Source organism: Brassica rapa, chromosome A03 (assembly GCF_000309985.2).
Source record: "Brassica rapa cultivar Chiifu-401-42 chromosome A03, CAAS_Brap_v3.01, whole genome shotgun sequence".
Taxonomy (NCBI): domain Eukaryota; kingdom Viridiplantae; phylum Streptophyta; class Magnoliopsida; order Brassicales; family Brassicaceae; genus Brassica; species Brassica rapa.
The window spans coordinates 4,877,992-4,902,745 of NC_024797.2; the positions used below are offsets into that span (position 1 = coordinate 4,877,992).

Below are 24,754 nucleotides of genomic sequence, written 5' to 3' on the forward strand. Positions count from 1 at the left end.
GGTAGACCAGGTCAAAAAATATATTGAAATAGACCTGAACGTTTGCAGAAAATGAATGCTAAATCGGACTGAATTAGTTTTTGGTGCAATTTGGCACAATTATACACGAACAGAACTGAACAAAAACTGAACAAGACGAAAATTTTATTGATTTTTTAGTTTTGAATAGATTTTTTTTTATTTAAAGCAGTTACAAGTTACAACTAGAAAAAAAATCAGTTCTTTTGGTTAGTTTGGATCAAAATTTTAGTTAATTGATTAATTCAGTTCGCAATTTGGTTAAGATCGATATAATTTGGTTTGATTTTTTTTAAACACCGAACTTACTGGTTGCCGAAACAAGTCACTAAAGTTTGTGGTTGTGTCTGTCAGAGAGTGAGTAAGAGAGAAAAATCATGTACACTAAGAAATCCAACAAAAACAGTCATATCCGGTCCCACACTCCCACACTCCAACTCAAACCATCGGTTCTCAAATTTTCCCCTTTTAAGCAAACATTTTGTGAAAAACAAAAACAATACAACAAAATGGTGACCAGAAATGGAGATTGGAGAAGAAGAGTTCAGCTACGACGAGTCACTAAGTTTGTGGTTGAGTGTGTGTGAGAGGGACAACATTCATGTAAATCATATCACATAAGAGTCAGAAATTCAACAAAAACGGACATATCCGGTCCCACACTCCAACCCTAACCATCGGTTCTCAATCTTTCCTTTATATAATCCTCATCCTTATCTTCTTCTTCTTAGCAAACATTTTGTAAACACAAACAAGACAAAAAATGGCCTCTATCGAATTCGATCCTTATTTGGAGCGCAAAGCTTTCGATGAGACGAAAGAAGGTGTCAAAGGGCTGGTTGACGCTAAAATAACTGAAATCCCTCGTATCTTCCATGTCCCCAGAGATTCCTTGGTTGACAAGAAACCCTCTGTTTCAGACCTAGAGATCCCTACCATCGACTTTGCAAGCCTTCACGTGGACACAGCCTCGCGCGAAGCCGTCGTAGGGAAGGTTAAACACGCGGCTGAGAAGTGGGGATTCTTCCAGGTGATCAACCATGGCGTTCCTTTGAACGTTCTTGAAGAGATTCAAGATGGAGTTCGTAGGTTTCACGAGGAAGATCCTGATGTCAAGAAGCAATATTTCACGCGTGATGACGACAACAAAAAGTTTATCTACAATAGTAACTTTGATCTATACAGTTCTTCGACTTCTCTTAACTGGAGAGATTCTTTCGTTTGTTACATAGCTCCAGATCCTCCAACCCCTGAGGAACTCCCAGTGACTTGCAGGTGACGGAACAGACTTTAACTTCGTTTTCTGTTCTTTTTGTATTGAAGGTTACAGTTACTTGTTACATAGTTTAATCATGTGTAGCTTTTAAATTCTAAACTTTGTTTTCCTTCAAGCGTGCTATTGATTTATAACATCATTGATTGATCCAGGGATGCTTTGTTCGAATACTCATGTGATGAGTTTAGGTGGTTTACTCTTTGAGCTTCTCTCAGAAGCACTAGGATTGGAATCTGAGACCCTTAAGAGCAAGGAATGCTTGAAGACTTTGCTTATGGTCTGCCATTATTACCCACCTTGTCCAAAACCTGACCTAACTTTGGGGATAAGTAAACACTCAGACAACTCCTTCCTCACGGTTCTTCTTCAAGACAACATCGGTGGTCTACAAATTCTTCATCAAGACTCTTGGGTTGATGTCGCTCCTCTTCCTGGATCTCTCGTCATCAACATTGGAGATTTCTTGCAGGTAAAGTAAGATTCTGAAAAAAAGGATATACCAAATGCCTTTTTGTTTATTTATATGTTTGGATTTTTGCAGCTGATAACGAACGATAGGTTTGTAAGTGTGGAGCATAGGGTGCTTGCGAATAGACAAGGACCAAGGATTTCAGTTGCAAGCTTTTTTAGCTCAAGTAAACATGCCAATACCACCGTTTATGGACCAATGAAAGAGCTTGTGTCTGAAGAAAACCCTCCAAAATACAGAGACATAACCATAAAAGAATACACAGATGGATATTTTGAGAAAGGTCTGGATGGAACATCGCATCTCTTGAATTTCAGGATATGAAAACAAAACTACAGAAAAGTGTTTCTTAGCATCAATTACTCTTTTCTTGGATCTGCAATATGTATCAGACTATATGTGGATCTCTCTAATGAAGTCATATGTATCAAGAGGTTTGTATTTGGACTGAAATTATTAATGCATTTATATCAAGAGATTTATATTTCAAATTTCTAAAATGATTTAGTAACAATTATACAAAATAATAAAAAATAGAAAATATGCTTATATAGAATATTCGTTAATACAAGTAAAACCGTCAGATATAAGGTAACTTAGTACAAATAAAACTGTCAAATATGTATCTCATAAAGAATATAAAAGTATTGGTAATAAAATCATACATGTAATACTTCTTATAATTTGTAACAAAATAATAAATATTTATTTTACAGTAATAGTATTAAAATGTTTAACACATCTTATATATTAAAACAGAAGTCACAACTTTGATTCATGTGTGATTTTTTTAAAAATGGACCTAAATGGACCTATTCATAGAAATTCATATTATATTTTAGTTCAGACTAATAATAAATAGCATTTTTAAAATATTTTAATCATAATATCTTTTGATATCTTTTCATATTAAATATAAATATATTTATTTTAAAATTCTAACGAATCTGTTTAAAAATATTTTTACAAGATCTTCATTTTCAAAATTATATTTAAATATTTTTCCTAATTTCGAAATTAGTTTAAAATATTATTATACATTAATATATTCAGTTATATAAAATTAAAAATAAAAAAATCTATATAATATTTATATATTATATTTTAAAAATTCTAATAAATCTGTGAAAAAATATTTAAACAATAACTTAATGTATTTTAAGTTATCGTTTAAAAATGAAAATAAATAAATTATATCATATTTTATCTACTTTATAGTCATGATCATGTTAAAATATAATTATTATACTAAAATAAATATGATAAAATTATATTCAATTGATAAATTTATAAATTTTATTTTCATAAATATAAAGTATTTATTTAAAATATAATATGATGATAGAACAACTTAAAATTAACAAACTATATAATACATGTCTAAAAATTTACATATCTTAGACTTTTATATATACAATAATAAATTATCTAAAATGAATAAGCATAAAAATATTGGTAAAAAGAAATCAAGTTTTGAAAGACGGGTCATAATTTAGCATAAATTAAATACAAAATAATTTTTAAATATATTTTCTCATTAATATATTAATTTGCTTAATAAATAAATGCAAATACAATAAGATAAATATATAATAAGAAGTGGTAAATACATATGGTTTAAACAATTAATTAATTATAACATGTAAATTATAAAATTATTGTATTTGAAATAGTTATATAAATATTTAAATATATGACTAACATTAAAAATATATACCACTTATGTTCTAAAATAATAATTTATGTATAGAAAATTAAAAACAAATATCCGTGCGGTTGCACGGGTCAAAATCTAGTATTGTTTTACAGTAATAGTAAATACATTTTTGTTAGATGTAAAAATGTAAAAATATCTCAACTTCAATCTAGGGCTATGTGCATTATAAAGTAATAAGACCCTAACATATTGGAGAAGAAATATCCAAACTACAACTTGTAGTCTACAACAACTCACAAAGCCGGTGGTGTCTCGAGAGAAAGAGACAAGATTAATGTAATCATCATAGACACATTCGGTCCCACACACTAATGATCAAACTCCATCCATCCGTTGATTCCATCCACAATCTTTCCTCTTTTAGCTTGCTTTTATCTTCTTCTATTCTAGGCAAACATTTTGTGAAGAAAAAGAGACAACAATGGTGACTGAAACCTCGATTGAATTCAATCCTTATATGGATCGCAAAGCTTTCGATGAGACGAAAGAAGGAGTCAAAGGGTTGGTCGACGCTAAAATCACTCAAGTCCCTCGTATCTTCCATGTCCCACAAGATTCCTTGACAGGCAAGAAACCCTCTGTCTCAGACCTAAAAATCCCTACCATCGACTTGGACACAGCGTCACGTGAAGCCATTGTAGAGAAGGTCAAGAATGCGGCTGAGAAGTGGGAATTTTTTCAGGTCATCAACCATGGTGTTCCTTTGAACGTTCTTGAAGAGATTAAAGATGGAGTTCGTAGGTTTCACGAGGAAGATCCTGAGGTCAAGAAACAATATTTTTCGCGTGATCTCGTCAACAAAAACTTTGTATACTATAGTAACTTCGATCTATACAGCTCTTCGACTTCTGTTAACTGGAGAGATACTTTCACTTGTTACATAGCTCCAGATCCTCCAACTCCCGAGGAACTCCCAGTGACTTGCAGGTTACGGAAACATACTTTTAACTTCATTTTTTTTTTTTGTATTAAAGATAAATTTCATTGTGGCTAATAAAGAATGATATGCTTCTAAAGCATCACATACTCAATCCCTGTTTATTTCGGTTTGATAGTATATGATCGTTTAGTATTTGACAATTTGGTCTTAGTTTTGGTTAAGCCAGATTTATCAGCCTAGCTAGGCAGACATCGATAGTCAAAGTATGTTGTTACTAATCAGTCTCATTAAGAAGTAAACTTTGTTTTGCTTGTTAATGCTTTTAAATATCATTGATTGTCCCAGGGATGCTATGTTCGAATACTCAAAACATGTGATGAGTTTAGGTGGTTTACTCTTTGAGCTTCTCTCAGAAGCACTAGGTTTGAAATCTGAGACCCTTAAGAGTAAGGAGTGCTTGAAGACTTTGCTTATGATCTGCCATTATTACCCACCTTGTCCACAACCTGACCTAACTTTGGGGATAAGTAAACACTCAGACGATTCCTTCCTCACGATTCTTCTTCAAGACAACATCGGTGGTCTACAAATTCTTCATCAAGACTCTTGGGTTGATGTCTCTCCTTTTCCTGGAGCTCTCATCATCAACATTGGAGATTTTTTGCAGGTAAAGCAAAAATTTGAAAGAAGAAAAAAATCAAACATACAAAATATCTTTAGTTTATTTATGTGTTTGGGTTTTTGCAGCTGATAACGAACGATAAATTTGTAAGTGTGGAGCACAGGGTTCTTGCAAATAGACAAGGACCAAGGATATCAGTTGCAAGCTTTTTTAGCTCAAGTAAACATCACAATTCCACAGTTTATGGACCAATGAAAGAGCTTCTGTCTGAAGACAACCCTCCAAAATACAGAGACATTACCATAAAAGAATACACAGAAGGATACTTTGAGAAAGGTCTGGATGGAACATCACATCTCTTGAATTTCATGATTTGAATAAAAAATCACGTAAAATTTTTTTTATGGTGTTTCTTAGCATCATTTACTCTTTTCGTGGTATCGATGTACCAGACACTGTATATGTGGATCTTTCTACTTAATTTAGTCATATGGATCAGACTCTATATGTGGATACTTCTACTTTAGTCATATTTATCAGACTATACAGAAGTGAAATGTATTGCAAGAATTGATCATAAGAACATCCAGAGCCGGCTTACAAGGCGATAAAACTCCCCCGGGTCTAATATGAAGTCCTCTATGATCTTATAATTAATTATTATAATTAATTACGAGTCTTACTTTTAAATATAGATGTTTTATATTAAAAATACATTTAAAAATTTAAAAATTATATAATTATATTTGTATATGTAGATTTTTGTTTTATAACATCACTTTAAAAAATATTAGTTGTAATTTTTGTTTATAAACATGTAGTAAAAATTTCAAACAAATATGTATATCGAAGGTCTGATTTTCTTTTGCTCAAAGTTCCAACAAACACATGTCTTTTTAATGATAAACTAGAATTGAAATAACAAATCGCGAGAAGAGAGAAAAGAAGAAAAAGACTTGGATTATATGGATGTTTGGCTGGGATGTAATTTTAAAAATTTTAATGTAAAATTCAATATTTAGGATTTTTTGTGTATTTATATCTGATATAATTAAGTTTAAGAACTAAATAAAAAAAGAAAAAGAAAATAAAAAAAATTCTACATAAATATTACTAAATCATCACTCTGTTCCTATTGGAATTGGGATTTGAGAAGGTTTTGAGGATTTTAAAATGTAGTGGAATTTAGAGAGTTTTGTTGAATTCCAGAATTTTGATAGAGATTTAAAAGGGGAATTTGGTAGGATTTGGTAAGATTTTTTTTAAATATTTTAATAATAATTTTCACCATTAAACTACAAAAATACGTAATGGGTTGTTAGGTTTATATTAAATACATATATAATAGGGATATACCAATAAAACTACTTATATGATATAAAGAAATATACACATGTAATGAGAAATTTGTAAATATGATTATAAATTTAGAACGTTCTTATAATAGATTGGAGAATTCAAACAAAAGTCCAAGTCTCATTTTCCTAAAAATCCAAAATAAAAGTTTACAACCATTTCACTTCGAAACAACGTAGCTTCATTGTGAGTGTCTTCTTATACGTCCTGCCAACAATGCAATAAATCATCTCACACATATCAACCAAGTAACACATTGTGATATATCAGTGTCATTGTCAACCATAAATATTTAGACAAAGAAAGAGTTATAACTTACTTTATGCGCATATCACCGTTGAGATCCACTAATAATAGCATCATTCCACATATTTGAAGCAATTGTTGTTCTCCATTCATTAGCAAGTTCTCTTTGTTGTTCTTGTGTGCCAAGAAATTGAGGACCACTAGTACTTTGGGTAACACTTTGTTCGTCCGTAATTTCTTCTGGAGGAAATTCATCTGAACGACACTTCTGACGGAGATAGTTATGCAATGCAGCACATGCAAGTACTAATTCTGCTTGTGTCTTATATGGAAAACTAGGTGCAGATTTAAAAATCAGAAATCTTGATTTGAAAATACCAAAGATCCTTTCGATGACGTTTCTTAAACCAGCATGACGATGGTTGAATAATTCTTCTTTATTTTTGGGATCACTATCTCCTCCAGTAAATTCCTTGATATGGTATCGGGTACTTCGAAATGGAGTTAGGAATTTTTTTCGGTTGGCATATCCACAGTCAGCCAGATAAAATTTTCCTGAAATATTTATAAAGTACAATATAAATAAAATACATAAGATTATAAATAAAATAATGTATCTTAAACATACATAACATCTTTTGGTATGGAATAATGTAGGTACCTTCGGGGACTTCAAATCTATTGTTACTTCTAGTCAGAGCATCATTTAACACTTTTGCATCATGAGCTGAACCTTCCCAACCAGTAAGGACATATATGAATTGCAAATCGAAATTGCATGCAGCTAAAACATTTTGGGATAAGATTCCTTTTCTATTTCGATAACTAGCACTTTCATTTCCTACTACCATAGCAGGAATATGTGTTCCATCAATTGCTCCGATACAATCCTAAAAATAGAAATAAAATTATTGATGAATAAAAATAAACGAAAAATTATAATTTTTACATACCTTAAAGTACGGATAAAATCTTGTGCTTTCTCTTATTTTTGAAGGCACACCATTTCCTGGTTTCGCCATCAAACTTGGACCAATGCTGTTTAACGCCCTTAATATTTTGTTAAAGCTCTGACTAATTGTGAAACTCGATCTCTTGAATACATCTCGAGGAAGAATATATCTCGTACTCTGGCCAACAATAAGCAAAAATGTGGCAAGCATTTCCTCAACTGAAATCCATCTTGTATCTCTTAAAGATGTTTTTTCTCGGATAAGAGTACACAAATCCAAGAAAACATCTGGATACATACGATATAAACCTCGAAAATGTTCTGGGTCTTCAGTTAAAACATTTTGTATATATTCATTTCCAAGTCTTGTGGTTGGCTTCTTAATCGGACGTTGAATTTGTGAAACTAGACAATGTGCTAGAAAGCAAACTCTCACATTGATAGTTGACATCAACTGAAGTATATCCACGTCTGATTGAGAGCTCTTTTTCCTTTTTCTACATTTTCTTAACTGTAGTTCTTCATTCTCATTAACTGCTTGATCCATGGAAGAAGAATCTGAAATTTAAAACACATTGTCATTTCTTTTAGATAATATTAACAACAAAACATGACCATAGTAAGCCGGACTGTGTTTGACAATTTATTGTGACGCTAACATTTGATTTGATTCTTTGATTAGTAATTGTGTTATATAGAAAAACAAGCATTACCAATTGTGGCGTGGGACGTCTCTACACGTAGAAAGTGATCACATAAATTATAACCTACAAGAAAATAAAAAGTCCATAAGAAACTGTATTTTATTATTTGAAAGCAACTACAAGAGGAAGTACCAAACAAGAAATAAACTAAAAACCCTCGTGAAAAAGCATAAAAGCAATTAAGAAAACTAAACTAACACCAATAAAACTATCAAAAGCACCTAACTATTCCACCACAAATTTCATGGCTTACGTACGGAACGTTTGATCCATCTAAAACGTTCCTCCCTAGTCATACTCATGAATCCAGCTTTCATACCAAGCTGGTGAACTAAATTCATTGCATCAAAACGTTCATGTTCTTCTAAATCAGGAATTTCTTTAATTACGTCCCATACGTTATTAACTTTTTCCTCAGCTTCTTTCTCTTCGGCTTCCTTTTGCCATCATTGTTGAATCATACTGACAATCTGATTGGTAGTCCCAGTGACAGCACTTATTTCATCTGAAATTTTCTCCACATTATATACGTCAGTTCTAGCTCTCTTTCTTACTGGGAGCTTTTCGATCGCATTCGAACGTCTCAAAGATGAAGCTTGTTCTACACCATCATCGTCATCATCATCAGCATCAGCATCACCATCATTCTCATCATCACCATCATTATCTCTTGCTATATAAGTACGAGCATCTGTGGTATCTCCTAACCCCACTGTATTATTTCCTTTTGCAATGTTTTGTCCATAGACCTTCTCAAGGTCTTCAAAATCTTCAAACGTATCATCACGTAAATACGTATCTTTCTTGTGTCCCTGTTATGAATAAAAAATGTTGTTATCATATAAAACAAAAATATTTGCGTAAGCAAATCATGCATCATAACTTTTAACAAATTATCTACCTGGAGGTATTCATTCCATACTTCATTTGGAGCAGTAAATTTCTTCGTGTCCTTATCCCAACCAAATCCTGAACTAAAACGAAGAAGATCTACAAAACCCTTGTGTTTTTTCTTCAGAATCTTTGTTTTGTTTTTGTATTGGGAAAAGGTTTTCTTAGATCCACAAATTTTGTTTAACTCCGGTAATATTCTTTGTACCACGGTAAGTTTATTGAATTTACCACTCGCATCAGTCCAATTCTGCTTAACGCCATCGACCAACAAGCGCAACAATGTTTTGGTTTCTTCGGGCGACCAAGAAATATATTGATTTTTAATTTTTCCTTCTTGATCTCCCATTTTAGTGCAGGAGATATCTACTCAAATTGTTAAAAGAAACATAAAACATTACAGAAAACCAAGAAGAACAACGCAACCGTATAATTCAAGCAAGTTTTATCACAAAACCATTCATGATTATGTGGAAAAAAAGCAACATAAACAATAGTAAAGATAAAACTCTAACCTTTATTTTTCCAAAGAAGCTGCCCACTTCTCCACTTTCTATTGTTCACGTATGATTCTTGGCTTTGATACACATCTATATATATATATATATATATATGAATATATTTTAAATTAACTAATGAAAAGATAAACTCAAACAATCCATATCAAAACAAAAATATCATATCTATATATTTCAATGATTATCAATATCATAGCTAACATATGATTTAAAAAGATATTTTTCTAGAAAGAAAATCTCAAACAAACGTAAATAACATAGATATATGTTCCAAGCTATTAATTCTGCTAAACAAGTGAATAGACTTGAAGAAATCCCGACGTCACTAATATAGTTGTTGTTGTGGCTTTGACTTCGAGAATTTTTTGTTTGTTTCAGTAACCAAATAGAGAGATCTTAAACAGAGAGATATTGTAGTGGGTTGAAAAATAATGTGAAAGAGTTAAAAGGATATACAACAACAAAAGAAAAGCTCGAACATTCTCGTAATGTGTCAAGAGAGGGAATCAAAACAAAAAGAGACAAAAGACTCATTCTTTCTCTGTGCCATTGTACATCAGACTTGATACCAGTTATACAAATATGGCGTTGTTACAACTCCAAACATGTTTGGCGGATGGTCTCTCTTGTATAGTCCCATAAGTTCATGGCTAGTTTCGAGAGTTCTTCAAGCTCTGATGGGATAACACCTCTTAAACCATTGCTAGACAGATCTAAAACCATACATATAATCAACTATTCCTCTACTGAACTCAGATTCTTCAGTGTAAAAAATCATACCTTTCATTTGCTACAAACTGGATTTCTGCAAGTAGGCTTAAGAAGGTGACAGGTGCACATCAACATCTTCTCGCTGAAACCTCCATTGTTAGATCATCATATGAACCATTCTCAGATCGATGATGGTGAGAACAGTTTGAATTCATTCTCTTCCCATCTCAATTACGTTTCTTCTGTCGTAAAAGATGAATAACTTTTTTTTATTTAAATTCCATCTCTTTAGGTGGTATTTGATTCTATTGAATTTGAAGGGTAAATGATAGTTTTTAATATCCAAAATAACTTTTGATGAAATCCATATTTTCCAATAAGGGGTGATTTAATAAGATTTTTATAAATGCTATATCCAATAAGAGGGGATTTGTAAAACTTTTTATAAATACCTTGTCCAATAAGGGAAGATTTGGCAAAAACCTAAAATTTTGTGAAATCCCTATTCCAATAAGCCCCACTAAAAGATTCATATTCTAGTTTTTTCACACATTTTAATAAAACACATTAAATTTACATAAGTTTTTGTGTTTATTTTTTTCCACAATTTTAAGCCAATAAAAAATCAATTAGTACAATTAAGATTTTTGAAGTTTGCAATTAGTTAATAAAACATGCATTGAAAATGTAAAAAATGAATCTTAAAAAAAAATAAAATTTTTCTCTAGAATATGTAATATGTTCATATATTCATTTCTTTTAAACACTAAATAAATCATAAGTGGTAACCTTTATGGTTGTCATTATAAGTAAAACTAGATTTTGACCCGCGCTTTCAAAGCGCGGGTTTATTTTCTTTTTTTTTTCAATTGAAATGTCATATTTTCATATATTTGTGTTTTATTTTATAAAAGACTTACACTTTTTATTTTTATTTATCGTATTTTATTTTAAATGATTATTTATGTTTAAAAAATTAAAATTTATTTCTTTAATGAATTAAATTGGTATAAATCTCATAAATTAATTTTATTATGTGGTTAATATTTTAATAAAAAAATATATACTTTTAATAAATATTTATACTTTTCAATAAAAAAATTAATTTTTTTATGAATGTTTAAATTATATTAAGAAAAAAAATTAAGGATAGTTGAAAAAAAATTATTTGAACTTGGACTCAATGGCCCAAAGGAAAAAAAATGTGAGAATTTGATCTGATTTCTTAATCGGCCCAAATGGCCCAAGAGAGATCTGATGTGGGCTGGATCAAAAAAAAAACCCAATATAAATGTGTTATTAAAATTACTTGATTATCCTTAATGAAACATGCAATGTTAGTAAAGAAAGGGCAGTCTAAGGTAATTTTTAAAATAGGATCCTGCTTTAATAGTATAGATTAAAGCTAAAGACCCTTAAAAAAATCTAGTTTTTGTAAAGAAAAGTAATGCGACAAAATGCTGGGTCAGGGCAACCATGTAAGTCTTATTGTAATTGTGGTGAATTATAACTTCTAAGTATATCTTCAAATTTCTCTACGTTAATCCACTTGTTTGTAGTTGTAAAAAACCTCTCCCCAATTCAACTACGACAACAAAAGTCATTAACATAGAAGAAAAAATCAACTAGGACAAGTCACTAAGTTTGTGGTTGTGTGTGTGAGAGAGGGAGTGAAGTGTCAAAAGCTACGACCCAACTAATCATCCACCGATCACTTACGGTCAGAGAATTCAACAAAGTTTGGATATATACGGTTCTCAATCTTTCCTTTTATATATTATTCATCTTTCTTTATCCTCTTCTAAGCAAACATCTCGAAATGGATCGCGGTCCATAATAGATTGTCAACGGGTGATCGTTTGCTGAAGTGGAACCCTCAAGCTATGTCTACTTGCTGGCTCTGCAAATCTGCTGCAGAAACCAGAAATCACCTGTTCTTCGAATGTACGTACTCTGAGGTAGTTTGGCGAGGAACTATCAAAGACTTGGCAGGCTTGGGAGTTTCGAGCAAGTGGAGTCGTCTGATTAGGAAGCTGGAAACTGGACTGCAGAACAGAACCCTGACCTTTCTGTTTAGATACTGTTTCCAAGCTTTGGTCTATGCCATTTGGTTTGAGAGGAATGCACGACGCGTGGGAGAGCCTCCAAAGCCAGCTTCTCTTCTGATTCTCTACATAGATAAGCTGGTTAGGAACAGAATCTCGTCGCTACGCAGACCAGGGTGGAAGCACGAGAAAGCAATGGAAGCATGGTTCGGGAGGAGATGAGAATCCATTTTCTTTTTTCCTTCACAAAGGCTATTAAAATTTTGATCCTATGTATATAACAATAAGCATTAGGTTGTACAAAGGTTTTTTGAAGTGAATAAATTTAAAATTCTTTCAAAAAAAAAACATCTCGAAATAGAAAATAAGAAAATGGGGACCAAAACCTCGGTCGATCCTTTTATGGAGCGCAAAGCTTTCGACGAGACGAAAGAAGGTGTAAAAGGGCTGGTCGATGCAAAAATCACTGAAGTCCCTCGTATCTTCCATGTCCCCAGAGATTCCTTGGCTGACAAGAAACCCTCTGTTTCAGACCTAGAGATCCCTATCATCGACTTTGCAAGCGTCCACGTCGACACAGCGTCACGTGAAGCCGTGGTAGAGAAGGTTAAACACGCGGCGGAGAAGTGGGGATTCTTCCAGGTGATCAATCATGGTGTTCCTTTGAACGTTCTTAAAGAGATTGAAGATGGTGGTCGTAGGTTTCATGAGGAAGATCCTGATGTCAAGAAACGATACTTCTCGCGTGATCTCGCCATCAAAAACTTTGTCTACAATAGTAACTTCGATCTATACGGTTCATCACCATCTGTTAACTGGAGAGATACTTTCGCTTGTTACATAGCTCCAGCTCCTCCAACTCCTGATGAACTCCCAGTGACTTGCAGGTTACGGAAACAGACTTAACTTCATTTTCATTTCTTTTTTTTATTTATTTATTAGAGGCCACAAAACGAAGCCCTAATCATCAACCAGAGCTCATTAGGTTAAAGCCAGTTCATTTAATATATGACAATCTGATCTTAGTTTTGGTTAGTTAAGCCAGATTGATCAGCCTAGCTAGGAAGACATATTGATTGTATAAAAGCATGTGGTTATCACCAGTCGGTTTTAACCCTTTTTTTTTCTCTTCAAGAGAGTGTTATTGGTTTCTAACATAATTGATTGACCCAGGGATGCTATGTTCGAATACTCAAAACATGTGATGAGTTTAGGTAGTTTACTCTTTGAGCTTCTCTCAGAAGCACTAGGTTTGGAACCTGATATCCTGAAGAGCAAGGAGTGCTTGAAGAGTTTGCTTATGCTCTGCCATTATTACCCACCTTGTCCACAACCTGACCTAACTTTGGGGACAAGTAAACACTCAGACAACTCCTTCCTCACCATTCTTCTTCAAGACAACATCGGTGGTCTACAAATTCTTCATCAAGACTCTTGGGTTGATGTGGCTCCTCTTCCTGGAGCTCTCATTATCAACATTGGAGATTTCTTGCAGGTAAAGTAAGAACTGGAAAAATAAATAAATACCAAATATATTTAGTTTATTTATGTACATGTTTGGGTTTTTGCAGCTGATAACGAACGATAAGTTTATTAGTGTGGATCATAGGGTGCTTGCGAATAGACAAGGACCAAGGATTTCAGTTGCAAGTTTTTTTAGCTCAAGTAAACGTGCCAATTCCACAGTCTATGGACCAATGAAAGAGCTTGTGTCTGAAGAAAACCCTCAAAAGTACAGAGACATAACCATAAAAGAATACACAGATGGATACACTGAGAAAGGACTGGATGGAACATCATATCTCATGAATTTGAGGATATGAAAACAAAACTACATACAGAAAAATAAAATTATGGTGTTTCTTAGAACCATATCACCATTTTCTTGGATCTGCAATAATTAAACCAGTGTACCAAATAGCATGTGTGTGCAGTGTGCGTATTTATGTGTCATACAGTACTATATTTGTATCTTTATACTTTAGTCATATGTATAAGACTATATATGGACCTTTCTACTGTAGTCATATGTATCATACAGAAGTGAAGTGCATTGCACGAATTGGTCATAAGAACATCAAGGCTTAGCAGGGGACAAGAGGTGCGAGCCTAAGATGTGTTCTAATAATTTGGAGTCCAATCTTTAAATACAAATTAAAAAATTAGATTTAAAACAACGGGCTCATAGTATAATTGTATGTATATTTTTGTCTATAACATTATAGGATATTAGTCTTAATTTTTTTTCTTTTACTAAAACAAAAGATTTGTGTTTCAAATTCCAAAGAAAATAACTTATTAACAATTATACAAATTCATAGAAATAAATTTACATAGAATCGTTGGTATAATACAAGTAAAATCACCATGCATAGATTTTTGTAAAGAAGTTCAAGATAATACGAATGTAACAGACATGAATTCTCATAAAATATATAAAATTATCCGTTGTAAATAATTTGTGTAATAAATTTTATAATTTATAATAAAATAATAAGTATATATTCAAAAAGTTTAACACTAAATAGTAGTTTATTAATAGTTAATCCACTTTTTGTAAGATGTAAAAAGAGAAAGTATCTCCTTATTTCCAACGCTAATCTAGGGCTATATGCACCTTGATATACAAAAACAAAAGTGGAGAAGAAAAATTCATCTACAACAAGTCACAAAGCCAGTGGTGTGTCCAGAACAAGACAAGATTCATGTAAATCATAGATACAGTCAGAAAAATCCAACAAAACCGTGCACATTTGGTCCCACACACTACTGACCAAACTCCAACCACCCGTTGATTCCGTTCTCACTATTTCCTCTTTTTAATCCTTATTTTGCTTTATCTTTTTCTTCTAAGCAAACATATTGTGTAGAAAAGAAAGACAACAATGGTGATCAAAACATCGATCGAGTTCGATCCTTATACGGAGCGTAAAGCTTTCGACGAGACCAAAGAAGGAGTAAAAGGGCTGGTCGACGCTAAAATCGCCGAAGTCCCTCGTATCTTCCATGTCCCTCAAGCTTCATTGACCGAAAAGAAACCCTCTGTCTCTGTTTCAGATCTAGAGATCCCTATCATCGACTTTGCAAGCGTCCACGTCGACACAGCGTCACGTGAAGCCGTGGTAGAGAAGGTTAAATACGCAGCGGAGAAGTGGGGATTCTTCCAAGTTATCAACCATGGTGTTCCTTTGAAAGTTCTTGAAGAGATTCAAGATGGAGTTCGTAGGTTTCACGAGGAAGATCCTGAGGTCAAGAAAGAATACTTCACCCGTGATAACGCCAACAAAAAGTTTGTCTACAATAGTAACTTTGATCTATACAGTTCCTCGCCATCTGTTAACTGGAGAGATACTTTCACTTGTTACCTAGCTCCATTTCCTCCATCTCCTGAGGAACTCCCAGTGACTTGCAGGTAAAGGAACCAGACTTAAATTCATTTTTTTTATATATATTAGAGGTCACATAGCCCTAATCATCAGTCAGAGCTGCAATAGATACATTTCATTGTGGCTAAAGAAGTATAAGCTTCTAAAGTTTGATAATATCGATTTTTATTTAGGTTCGGAGAGTAAATATGTCTCAAGTTTGAAAGAATTCAAAGAGATTAAAGTTTTATTTTGTTACAGCCAATTTGGTCTTATTTTTGGGTTAAGCTAGATTGATCAGCCTAGCCAGGCAGACATCGGGTGTGAAATCATGTTGTTATCATCAGTTTATAATAAACTTTGTTTTGTTTCAAGGGAGTGTTATTTATCTCTAACATCATTGGCTGACTCAGGGATGCTGTGTTCGAATACTCAAAACATGTGATGAGTTTAGGTGGTTTACTCTGCGAACTTTTTTCAGAAGCACTAGGTCTAGAATCTGAGATACTTAAGAGCAAGGGGTGCTTGAAGGGTTTGTCTATGCTCTGCCATTACTACCCACCTTGTCCACAACCTGACCTAACTTTGGGGGTAAGTAAACACTCAGACAACTCCTTCCTCACGGTTCTTCTTCAAGACAACATCGGTGGTCTACAAATTCTTCATCAAGACTCTTGGGTTGATGTGGCTCCTCTTCCTGGAGCTCTCGTCATCAACGTTGGGGATTTCTTGCAGGTAAAGTAAGAATCTGAAAAGATTAGGATATGCCAAATGCCTTTTGTTTATTTTTGTGTTTTGATTTATTGCAGCTGATAACGAACGATAAGTTTGTAAGTTTGGAGCATAGGGTGCTTGCGAATAGACAAGGACCAAGGATTTCAATTGCATGCTTTTTTAGCTCAAGTAAACATGCCAATTCCACAGTTTATGGACCAATGAAAGAGCTTGTATCTGAAGAAAACCCTCCAAAATACAGAGACATTACCATAAAAGAATACACAGAAGGATACTTCAAGAAAGGTCTGGATGGAACGTCACATCTCTTGAATTTCAGGATATGAAAATAAAACCACAAGAAAAAAAAATGTGGTGTTTTTTAGCATCAATCTCTCTGTTCTTGGATCTGCAATAACTTAACCAGTATATGTACGTGTTGAACTGCTCTATATTTGGATCTTTCTATTTTAGTCATATGCATCAGACTATTTAGTTGTTAAATGCATTGCACTGAGTTGATCATATGATTTAAAACTTTATTTGCTTACGTCCTCTTTGGTTCATGTTTGAGAGCTTAACTAAGAAGTTTTTTTACGTTAGCACTTGGTATCAAGAGAATACCACATCACTTTTGATCTGCGGAAACAACTATACACAACTCAACCAATGGAAGAAATCAATTGAGACCAGTTAGAGCATCTTTATCCCTGAACTCCATTAAGGGTTTTTTTTAATTTTTAATCTTTATTTTTACCTTTTTTTCTAATTAATAAAAAAATTAAAAGTGTACTGATCGCAGGCCGATACGTGTCGGTGAGATTCGCGAACAATGCAAAAAACACACAACACAGATCTCTTATTTTACACACATAACACACTGTTTTTTCCTAAACCGTGGCTCCCCTAAGAGACCCTAAAAAAAACGATAAAAATGCTCTTATTTCGACCAACGGATTCCAATAAAAATATTAAAATATAAATAAAAGTCAATATTCTGGACAACAAATATATATTAATATATTTAGAAATAAATATAAATATTTTTAAATATCTTTATATTTATTTCAAAATATCTTTATTATATGTTTGTGTATTTCTTTACAAAATACAAAATAAAGATATTTAGAATATTATCAGATAAAATAACGAGATTACGAATAGCTCATCCGATATACTAGCTGAAAATTCAAAGAGAAATTATATCAAGGGCAAATCTCTAAAATAGCACTTTTTTAAGTTTATATCACAAAAATAGCACTCAAAAATTAAAATAACCAAAATAGCATTTTATTTTTTGAAAAATTTAAAATTTTTTTAATTTTCAAAATTTGAAATCTTATCCCAAAACTTCACTTCTCAACTCTAAACTCTAAAACCTAAACTCTAATCCCTAAATCCTAAATTCTAAACCCTAAACCCCATCCTTTGAGTGCTATTTTTGTGACTTTTGGCCTTGAATGCTAGTTTGAAAACAAAAACTTGATTTAGTGCTATTTTGGTCTTTTTCTCTTATATCAAAGTCTCAAGTAATTAGCTAATGTAATTAGTCCACAAAAGCGGAGAAGAAAATTCAATTACGACAAGTCCTCGTTGAAAGTGAGTGTGTGTCAGAGAAAGAAAGAGACAACTGTTAGTCAACAAGAATATTCCATTCTTGTTATGATATCGTTACCTATATACTTGGGCATATCCCTACTCTCTTGTAACGATCTCCTCAATATATACTTGTGTAATCATGTAAATGAATTCAAGGGAAACACTTCCACTTTCATGGTATCAGAGCCTTCGCTCTCCTGAACCATTTTTTTTTTTCCTTCTTACCTTTCTATTCGATCTTCTATCCTCAATCCTTTTCTCTCTGTCTCTCTCTCTATCAGCAATCATGGCTGATCAACAAACAAACCTTGATCGTGCTTATGGCGTGACAAACATAAAACAGCATATTCCTCTCATTCTTGACACAGACGATCACAACTATGATGCCTGGAAAGAACTTTTCCTCACACACTGCCAGTCTTTTGATGTCTCAGGACACCTTGACGGTACTCTTCTTCCTACAGACGACAATGATCAGCAATGGAAAAAACGAGATGGTCTGGTTAAGCTTTGGCTATATGGCACACTGTCAAAGAATCTCTTCAAAAGCGCTTTCGTAACTGGTGGTACAGCTCGCCAAATCTGGATCAAAGTGGAGAATTTTTTCCGCAACAACAAAGAAGCCAGAGCCATCCAGTTAGATCATGATCTCAGGAACATCGAAATTGGTGACAAGTCCATCCATACCTACGCCCAAGAACTCAAATCTATCTCTGATCTCCTCGCGAATGTAGACGCTCCGGTCACAGAGAGGACGCAAGTCACCTACCTTCTCAACGGTTTAAGCGAGAAGTACGAGAACATCATCAACGTCATCATGCATCGCCAACCGTTTCCAAGTTTTGATGATGCCAGATCAATGCTCATGCTTGAGGAGGATCGCCTTAAACGCGGCAAGAAGACTTCTGCTCATAAAGATACTTCCTCCTCTGAAAAAGTTCTCAACGTCGAAGCTTCATCTACTCCGCAGAAGCTCAACACTCAGCAACAACAACAACGGCCTTTCAACAACAACAGAGGCTTCAGGAAGAACAACAGAGGCAGAGGCAGAGGGTACAATAATCAACGTCCTTTCTACAACCAATGGAGTCCTCAGTACTGGAACAACGGCTACCCTTATTGGCTCCAACAGCAAAGCAATCAGTGGAACCAACCGATGCAGCAACAGTTCCAGAATCAAGGTCTTCTCGGTCCAAGACCCTCAACGCCTCAGCAAGCTCTCAATGTTCCGACGTTCACTCCAGCGGCAAATAACAACTATCCGGTTATGACTACAGACTTCGCCTCTGCATTCAATACGATGACACTAACGGACCCGACTGATCATCAATGGTACATGGACTCAGGGGCGACATCACATCTGTCCAACTCGGCAGGTAATCTACAGTCTACTTTTAATCTTGACACCGGACACACTGTTACAGTCGCCAATGGTGATCGCATTCCCATTCTTAAATCTGGTTCTTTCTCATTTCCTTCTTCTTCACGCAACCTCAACTTATCCTCTGTTTTGGTCACCCCTTCAATCATTAAAAATCTAATCTCTGTGCGTAAATTTACTAAAGATAACTCTTGTTCCATTGAGTTTGATCCATTTGGTTTTTCTGTGAAGGACCTTCGAACTCGACAGACGATTCTCCGCAGTGACAGTACTGGTGATCTTTATCCGGTTTTCTCCTCCACAAATAAGCCAAACACAACTCCTTCAGCTTTTCTTACGACGACTTCAACCACTTGGCATCGTCGTCTTTCTCATTTAAGCAATCAAACACTTTCTTCTCTGCTTTCCTCTAATGTTTTGCTTTGTAATAAACATGACATGGCTTCGGTCTGTGATGCTTGCCAATTTGGCAAACAAATAAAAATGCCTTTCATGTCTTCTGACTCTACTGTCACTGCTTCCTTCGACATAGTACACTCAGACCTATGGACCTCACCAGTTCAAAGTTTGAGTGGAATCAAGTATTATGTTCTCTTCTTGGATCAATACTCTCACTACCTTTGGGTTTACCCTTTACGATCCAAGGAAGAAGTTTTCTCCAAATTCAAAATCTTCTCCAACTATGTCGAAAACCATTTCAAAACAAAAATAAAATCATTACAATGTGATAATGGAACGGAGTATAACAACTCAAAGTTTCATAACTTCTTTGCAGAAAAAGGCATCACTTTCCGGTTCTCATGTCCTTACACGTCTCAACAAAACGGACGTTCTGAGAGAATGATACGTACAATAAACAACTCTGTACGAACTCTTCTCTTTCAAGCTAAACTACCTTCTTCTTTTTGGGTAGAAGCCCTTCATGTCTCAGTTCATGTTCTCAATCTCTTGCCATCAAAGGCGATAGATAACAAAGTGCCTTATACTACTCTATTCAACAAGCCAGTTTCTTATTCTCATTTAAGAGTTTTCGGCTGCCTCTGTTTCCCTAACCAGAACCATTCATCTCTTTCGAAACTAGCCCCCCGCTCAACTCGTTGCATCTTTCTAGGCTACCCTCAATCTCATCGGGGTTACAGATGTTTTGACCTTGAAACTAGAAAGATCATTCTATCACGTCATGTGGTTTTTGATGAAAATCAGTTCCCGTATGGCGATTCTTCCAAACCTACAGAAACGTCATACGACTTCCTTGAGTCAAACACATCACCCATTCTTCAGAAAATTCTAACCACCCCTGCTGGAACCCTTCCTACTCCACCAGCACCTATCTCATCAAATCCTCCTCTACCCGCTCAAGCTGTTCCTCAGACAAATGAGCCTACAAGGCATTCAATGACCACTCGCTCCAAGCATGGGATCCGAAAAACTAAACAAGTCCTCTCCCTGCTTACTCAAAACAGATCACCTCTTCCTAAAAACATTCATCAAGCTCTCTCTGATCCTAATTGGACACCGGCTGTTAACAGTGAGTATGATGCCATTATTAAAAGTGGTACTTATGATTTGGTGCCTCGTCCTAAGCACACTAATATTGTTCATTCTATGTGGCTATACAAGGAAAAGTTTGATGCGCAGGGTGTTTTTAAAAAGAACAAAGCGCGCCTAGTCGCTAATGGAAAATCTCAAGAAGAGGGTATTGATTTTTCGGAGACATTCAGCCCAGTGGTTAAGCCTGCTACCATCCGCAGTGTGCTCCATGTTGCCTTAACAAACTCCTGGCCAGTCTATCAGCTCGACGTTCAGAATGCATTCCTACACGGCACTCTTGATGAAACTGTGTATATGTCACAACCGCCGGGCTTCGTTGACAAATCACGACCGGACTATGTTTGTAAGCTCAAACGTTCGATCTATGGCTTGAAGCAGGCTCCTCGTGCATGGAATGCAAGATTCGTTAGCTTCATTACGCGCCAAGGGTTCAAACAAAGCAAAAGCGACGCAAGCCTGTTTGTTCTCAAGAACGGGTCTGACCTCGCATATGTTCTCCTTTATGTCGATGACATAATTGTCACCACATCATCCCCTTCTCTTACGACCAAGGTAACTAACGCTATGAAGAAAGAATTTCCAATGACGGATGGTGGTCTGATCAACTCCTTTCTTGGCATTGCCGCAATTCACAACGACAAGGGTCTTTTCCTGCACCAAAGTCATTACGCAGAGGACATAATTAAGCGGGCAGGTATGCATGACTGCAAACCGGTCTCTACACCAGTTGACATGAAAGCCAAGCTAGCAGAAGACATTGGTAAACCAGTTGATAATCCTACAGAGTATCGAAGCTTAGCGGGTGCTCTGCAATATTTGACTTTTACACGCCCGGACATCGCGTATGCGGTTCAACAAATCTGTTTATTTATGCATGATCCTCGAGATTTACATATGCAGGCCCTACGGCGCATTCTTCGGTACTTACAAGGTACAAAAGACAAAGGATTACAACTACTTCGAAACCAGCAGATGGCATTAACAGCGTACTCAGACGCTGACTGGGCTGGATGCCCCTCAACACGGCGATCCACTTCAGGCTTCTGCGTCTTCTTAGGCGACAATCTTCTCTCCTGGTCTGCAAAGCGTCAACAGACAGTGTCAAGATCGAGTGCTGAAGCCGAATACAAGGGTGTCGCAAACGCAGTCGCAGAGACTTGCTGGCTACGCAATCTTCTTCTCGAGATGCACTGCCCTCTACAGCGAGCCACCATAGTCTACTGTGACAATATCAGTGCCGTTTATCTCAGCTCAAACCCTGTTCAACATCAACGCACCAAACACATTGAAATAGATATACATTTTGTGAGAGAAAAGGTGCAGATGGGGCAGGTACGAGTATTACACATACCGGCTTCTTCACAGTATGCAGACATTTTCACCAAAGGACTTCCTTCTTCCCTGTTCATCAGCTTCAGGTCCAGTCTTGGCGTCTCAAAGCTCGACGCTGCGACTGAGGGAGGGTGTTAGTCAACAAGAATATTCCATTCTTGTTATGATATCGTTACCTATATACTTGGGCATATCCCTACTCTCTTGTAACGATCTCCTCAATATATACTTGTGTAATCATGTAAATGAATTCAAGGGAAACACTTCCACTTTCAAACATAGTCATGTAAATTAATGATCAGTTACAGTCAGAACCCACGAAAACGGACAAAGTTGGTCCCACACAGTAAAGACCAGACTCTCCTACCGTCGATTCTCAGTCGTTCTTTTATTTATCTTCACATTGCTACTTCTTCTCCTAAGCAGAAAACAATGGTGACCAAAAACTCTGTTGAATTCGATCCGTATATCGAACGAAAGGCTTTCGATGAGACGCAAGAAGGAGTCAAAGGGCTTGTCGATGCCAAAATCACCCAAGTCCCACGTATCTTCCACATCCCACAAGGTTCCTTGACCGACAAGAAACCCTCTGTTTCAGACCTAGAGATCCCTATCATCGACTTTGCAAGCGTTCACGTGGACCCATCGTCACGTGAAGCCGTCGTGGAGAAGGTCAAACACGCGGCGGAGAAGTGGGGATTCTTCCAGGTGATCAATCATGGTATTCCTTTGAACGTTCTTAAAGAGATTGAAGATGGTGGTCGTAGGTTTCACGAGGAAGATCCTGAGGTCAAGAAACGATATTTCTCGCGTGATTTCAACAAGAAAAAATTCGTGTACAATAGTAACTTCGATCTATACAGTGCTTCTCCTTCTGTTAATTGGAGAGATGCTTTCTCTTGTTACATGGCTCCAGATCCTCCACCTCCTGAGGATCTCCCAGTGGCTTGCAGGTAAAGTAAACAGACTAATACTTCCTTAGTTTCCCTTTTAATTGGAAATTATTGAAGTTTCAATCGATTAAATACTTAAATCTTGTTATCTTTAAATAGTTGGGTCTAGTGGCTAAAATTCTCGGATTTTGCTTATGAAGTCATATGTTTAATTTCCATTGAGAAGAGTATTTTTCGAAAAAGAGTTAATTTAACATGGTATGAATATCCTCTTATGATGATGTATGAGTTTTTGGACCAAGAACTTTCTACCCATTCCAAAAAAATATTCTAGTTAAATTTTCTTCATTAATGAACCAAAAAATAAAACAATAATAATCAAAATTCTTGACTTTATTTAACTTGTTCATACAAGTGACTGATTTTCCAACATCATTTGATTGACTCAGGGATGCTATGATGGAATACACAAAGCATGTGATGAATTTAGGTGATTTGCTATTTGAGCTTCTTTCAGAAGCACTAGGTTTGGAATCTGAGACCTTGAAAAACATGGACTGCTTGAAGAGTTTGCTTATGATCTGCAATTATTACCCACCTTGTCCGCAACCTGACCTAACTATGGGGATAAGTCAGCACTCTGACAACTCTTTCCTCACCATTCTTCTTCAAGACAACATCGGCGGTCTTCAAATTCTTCATCAAGATTCTTGGGTCGATGTCTCTCCTATTCCAGGAGCTCTTGTCATCAACATGGGAGATTTCTTGCAGGTAAATAAAAATCTAAAGTAAATAACGGACCTAGTGTCTTTATGTTGTTAATATATGTTTGGGTTTGTGCAGCTGATAACAAACGATAAATTTGTGAGCGCCAACCATAGAGTGCCTGCGAACAGAGAAGGGCCAAGGGTTTCAATAGCGAGCTTTTTCAGCTCAAGTGCACTCCCTAATTCAACAGTTTATGGACCAATGAAAGAGCTTGTGACCGAGGAAAACCCTCCAAAATACAAAGACATAACCATTAAAGAATACACAGAAGGATATTTTGAGAAAGGTCTGGATGGAACATCCTATCTGTCGAATATTAGGATATGAATTAAGTGCATGATCAGCTACTCTGTTCTTGGCTATGCAGTAGCTAACCCAATGTATCAAAAATAAGAAAGCATAGCATATGCGTGTATGTGTGTGTTATCAGTGTAAGAGATAAGAAATCATAGCCTATGTGTTTATGTGTGTGTATCAGTGTTTGCGTTGAGCTACTCTGTGTTTGGATCTTTCTACTTTAGCCAGACGTACCAGACCATAAGTGGATGATGCTTTGAATTTATTTGATCTAAAGATTCAAGACTTCATTTACCTCTTCAATTCATCTTTGAGACAAAAAGAGTTATTTTCATCAGCACAAGAGTATGACGCCATTTTTATATTTGTTTATTATATTTGTTTATTATAATTTTGTCATAATTGACCAAACCACCATTTACACACGTAACCATGTGAATTCCCACAAA

At 35.2% G+C, this 24,754-nt stretch overlaps 4 protein-coding genes and 1 pseudogene across 4 annotated transcripts; all 5 read left to right on the forward strand.

Annotated features, from left to right (window-relative positions):
- The first annotated feature begins 138 nt into the window (after nucleotides 1-138).
- On the forward strand, nucleotides 139-2,254 carry LOC103856625 (annotated as a pseudogene).
- A 1,362-nt stretch (nucleotides 2,255-3,616) lies between these two features.
- On the forward strand, nucleotides 3,617-5,526 carry LOC103856626 (1-aminocyclopropane-1-carboxylate oxidase homolog 12). The gene is made up of 3 exons (XM_009133741.3): nucleotides 3,617-4,407; nucleotides 4,706-5,027; nucleotides 5,108-5,526. The coding sequence occupies exons 1-3, from the start codon at nucleotides 3,902-3,904 to the stop codon at nucleotides 5,357-5,359; spliced, it is 1,080 nt and encodes a 359-aa protein (XP_009131989.1). The 5' UTR covers nucleotides 3,617-3,901; the 3' UTR covers nucleotides 5,360-5,526.
- A 5,900-nt stretch (nucleotides 5,527-11,426) lies between these two features.
- Nucleotides 11,427-14,533, forward strand: LOC103856627 (1-aminocyclopropane-1-carboxylate oxidase homolog 12). The gene is made up of 3 exons (XM_009133743.3): nucleotides 11,427-13,292; nucleotides 13,579-13,900; nucleotides 13,977-14,533. The coding sequence occupies exons 1-3, from the start codon at nucleotides 12,778-12,780 to the stop codon at nucleotides 14,226-14,228; spliced, it is 1,089 nt and encodes a 362-aa protein (XP_009131991.2). The 5' UTR covers nucleotides 11,427-12,777; the 3' UTR covers nucleotides 14,229-14,533.
- Nucleotides 14,534-15,228: 695 nt separating this feature from the next.
- LOC103856628 (1-aminocyclopropane-1-carboxylate oxidase homolog 12) lies at nucleotides 15,229-17,032 on the forward strand. Its single transcript, XM_009133744.3, has 3 exons — nucleotides 15,229-15,817; nucleotides 16,184-16,505; nucleotides 16,580-17,032. The coding sequence occupies exons 1-3, from the start codon at nucleotides 15,291-15,293 to the stop codon at nucleotides 16,829-16,831; spliced, it is 1,101 nt and encodes a 366-aa protein (XP_009131992.1). The 5' UTR covers nucleotides 15,229-15,290; the 3' UTR covers nucleotides 16,832-17,032.
- A 5,697-nt stretch (nucleotides 17,033-22,729) lies between these two features.
- Nucleotides 22,730-24,602, forward strand: LOC103856629 (1-aminocyclopropane-1-carboxylate oxidase homolog 12-like). Its single transcript, XM_033286876.1, has 3 exons — nucleotides 22,730-23,300; nucleotides 23,690-24,011; nucleotides 24,084-24,602. Exons 1-3 carry the CDS (start codon nucleotides 22,780-22,782, stop codon nucleotides 24,333-24,335), a joined length of 1,095 nt encoding a protein of 364 aa, XP_033142767.1. The 5' UTR covers nucleotides 22,730-22,779; the 3' UTR covers nucleotides 24,336-24,602.
- Nucleotides 24,603-24,754: the final 152 nt, after the last annotated feature.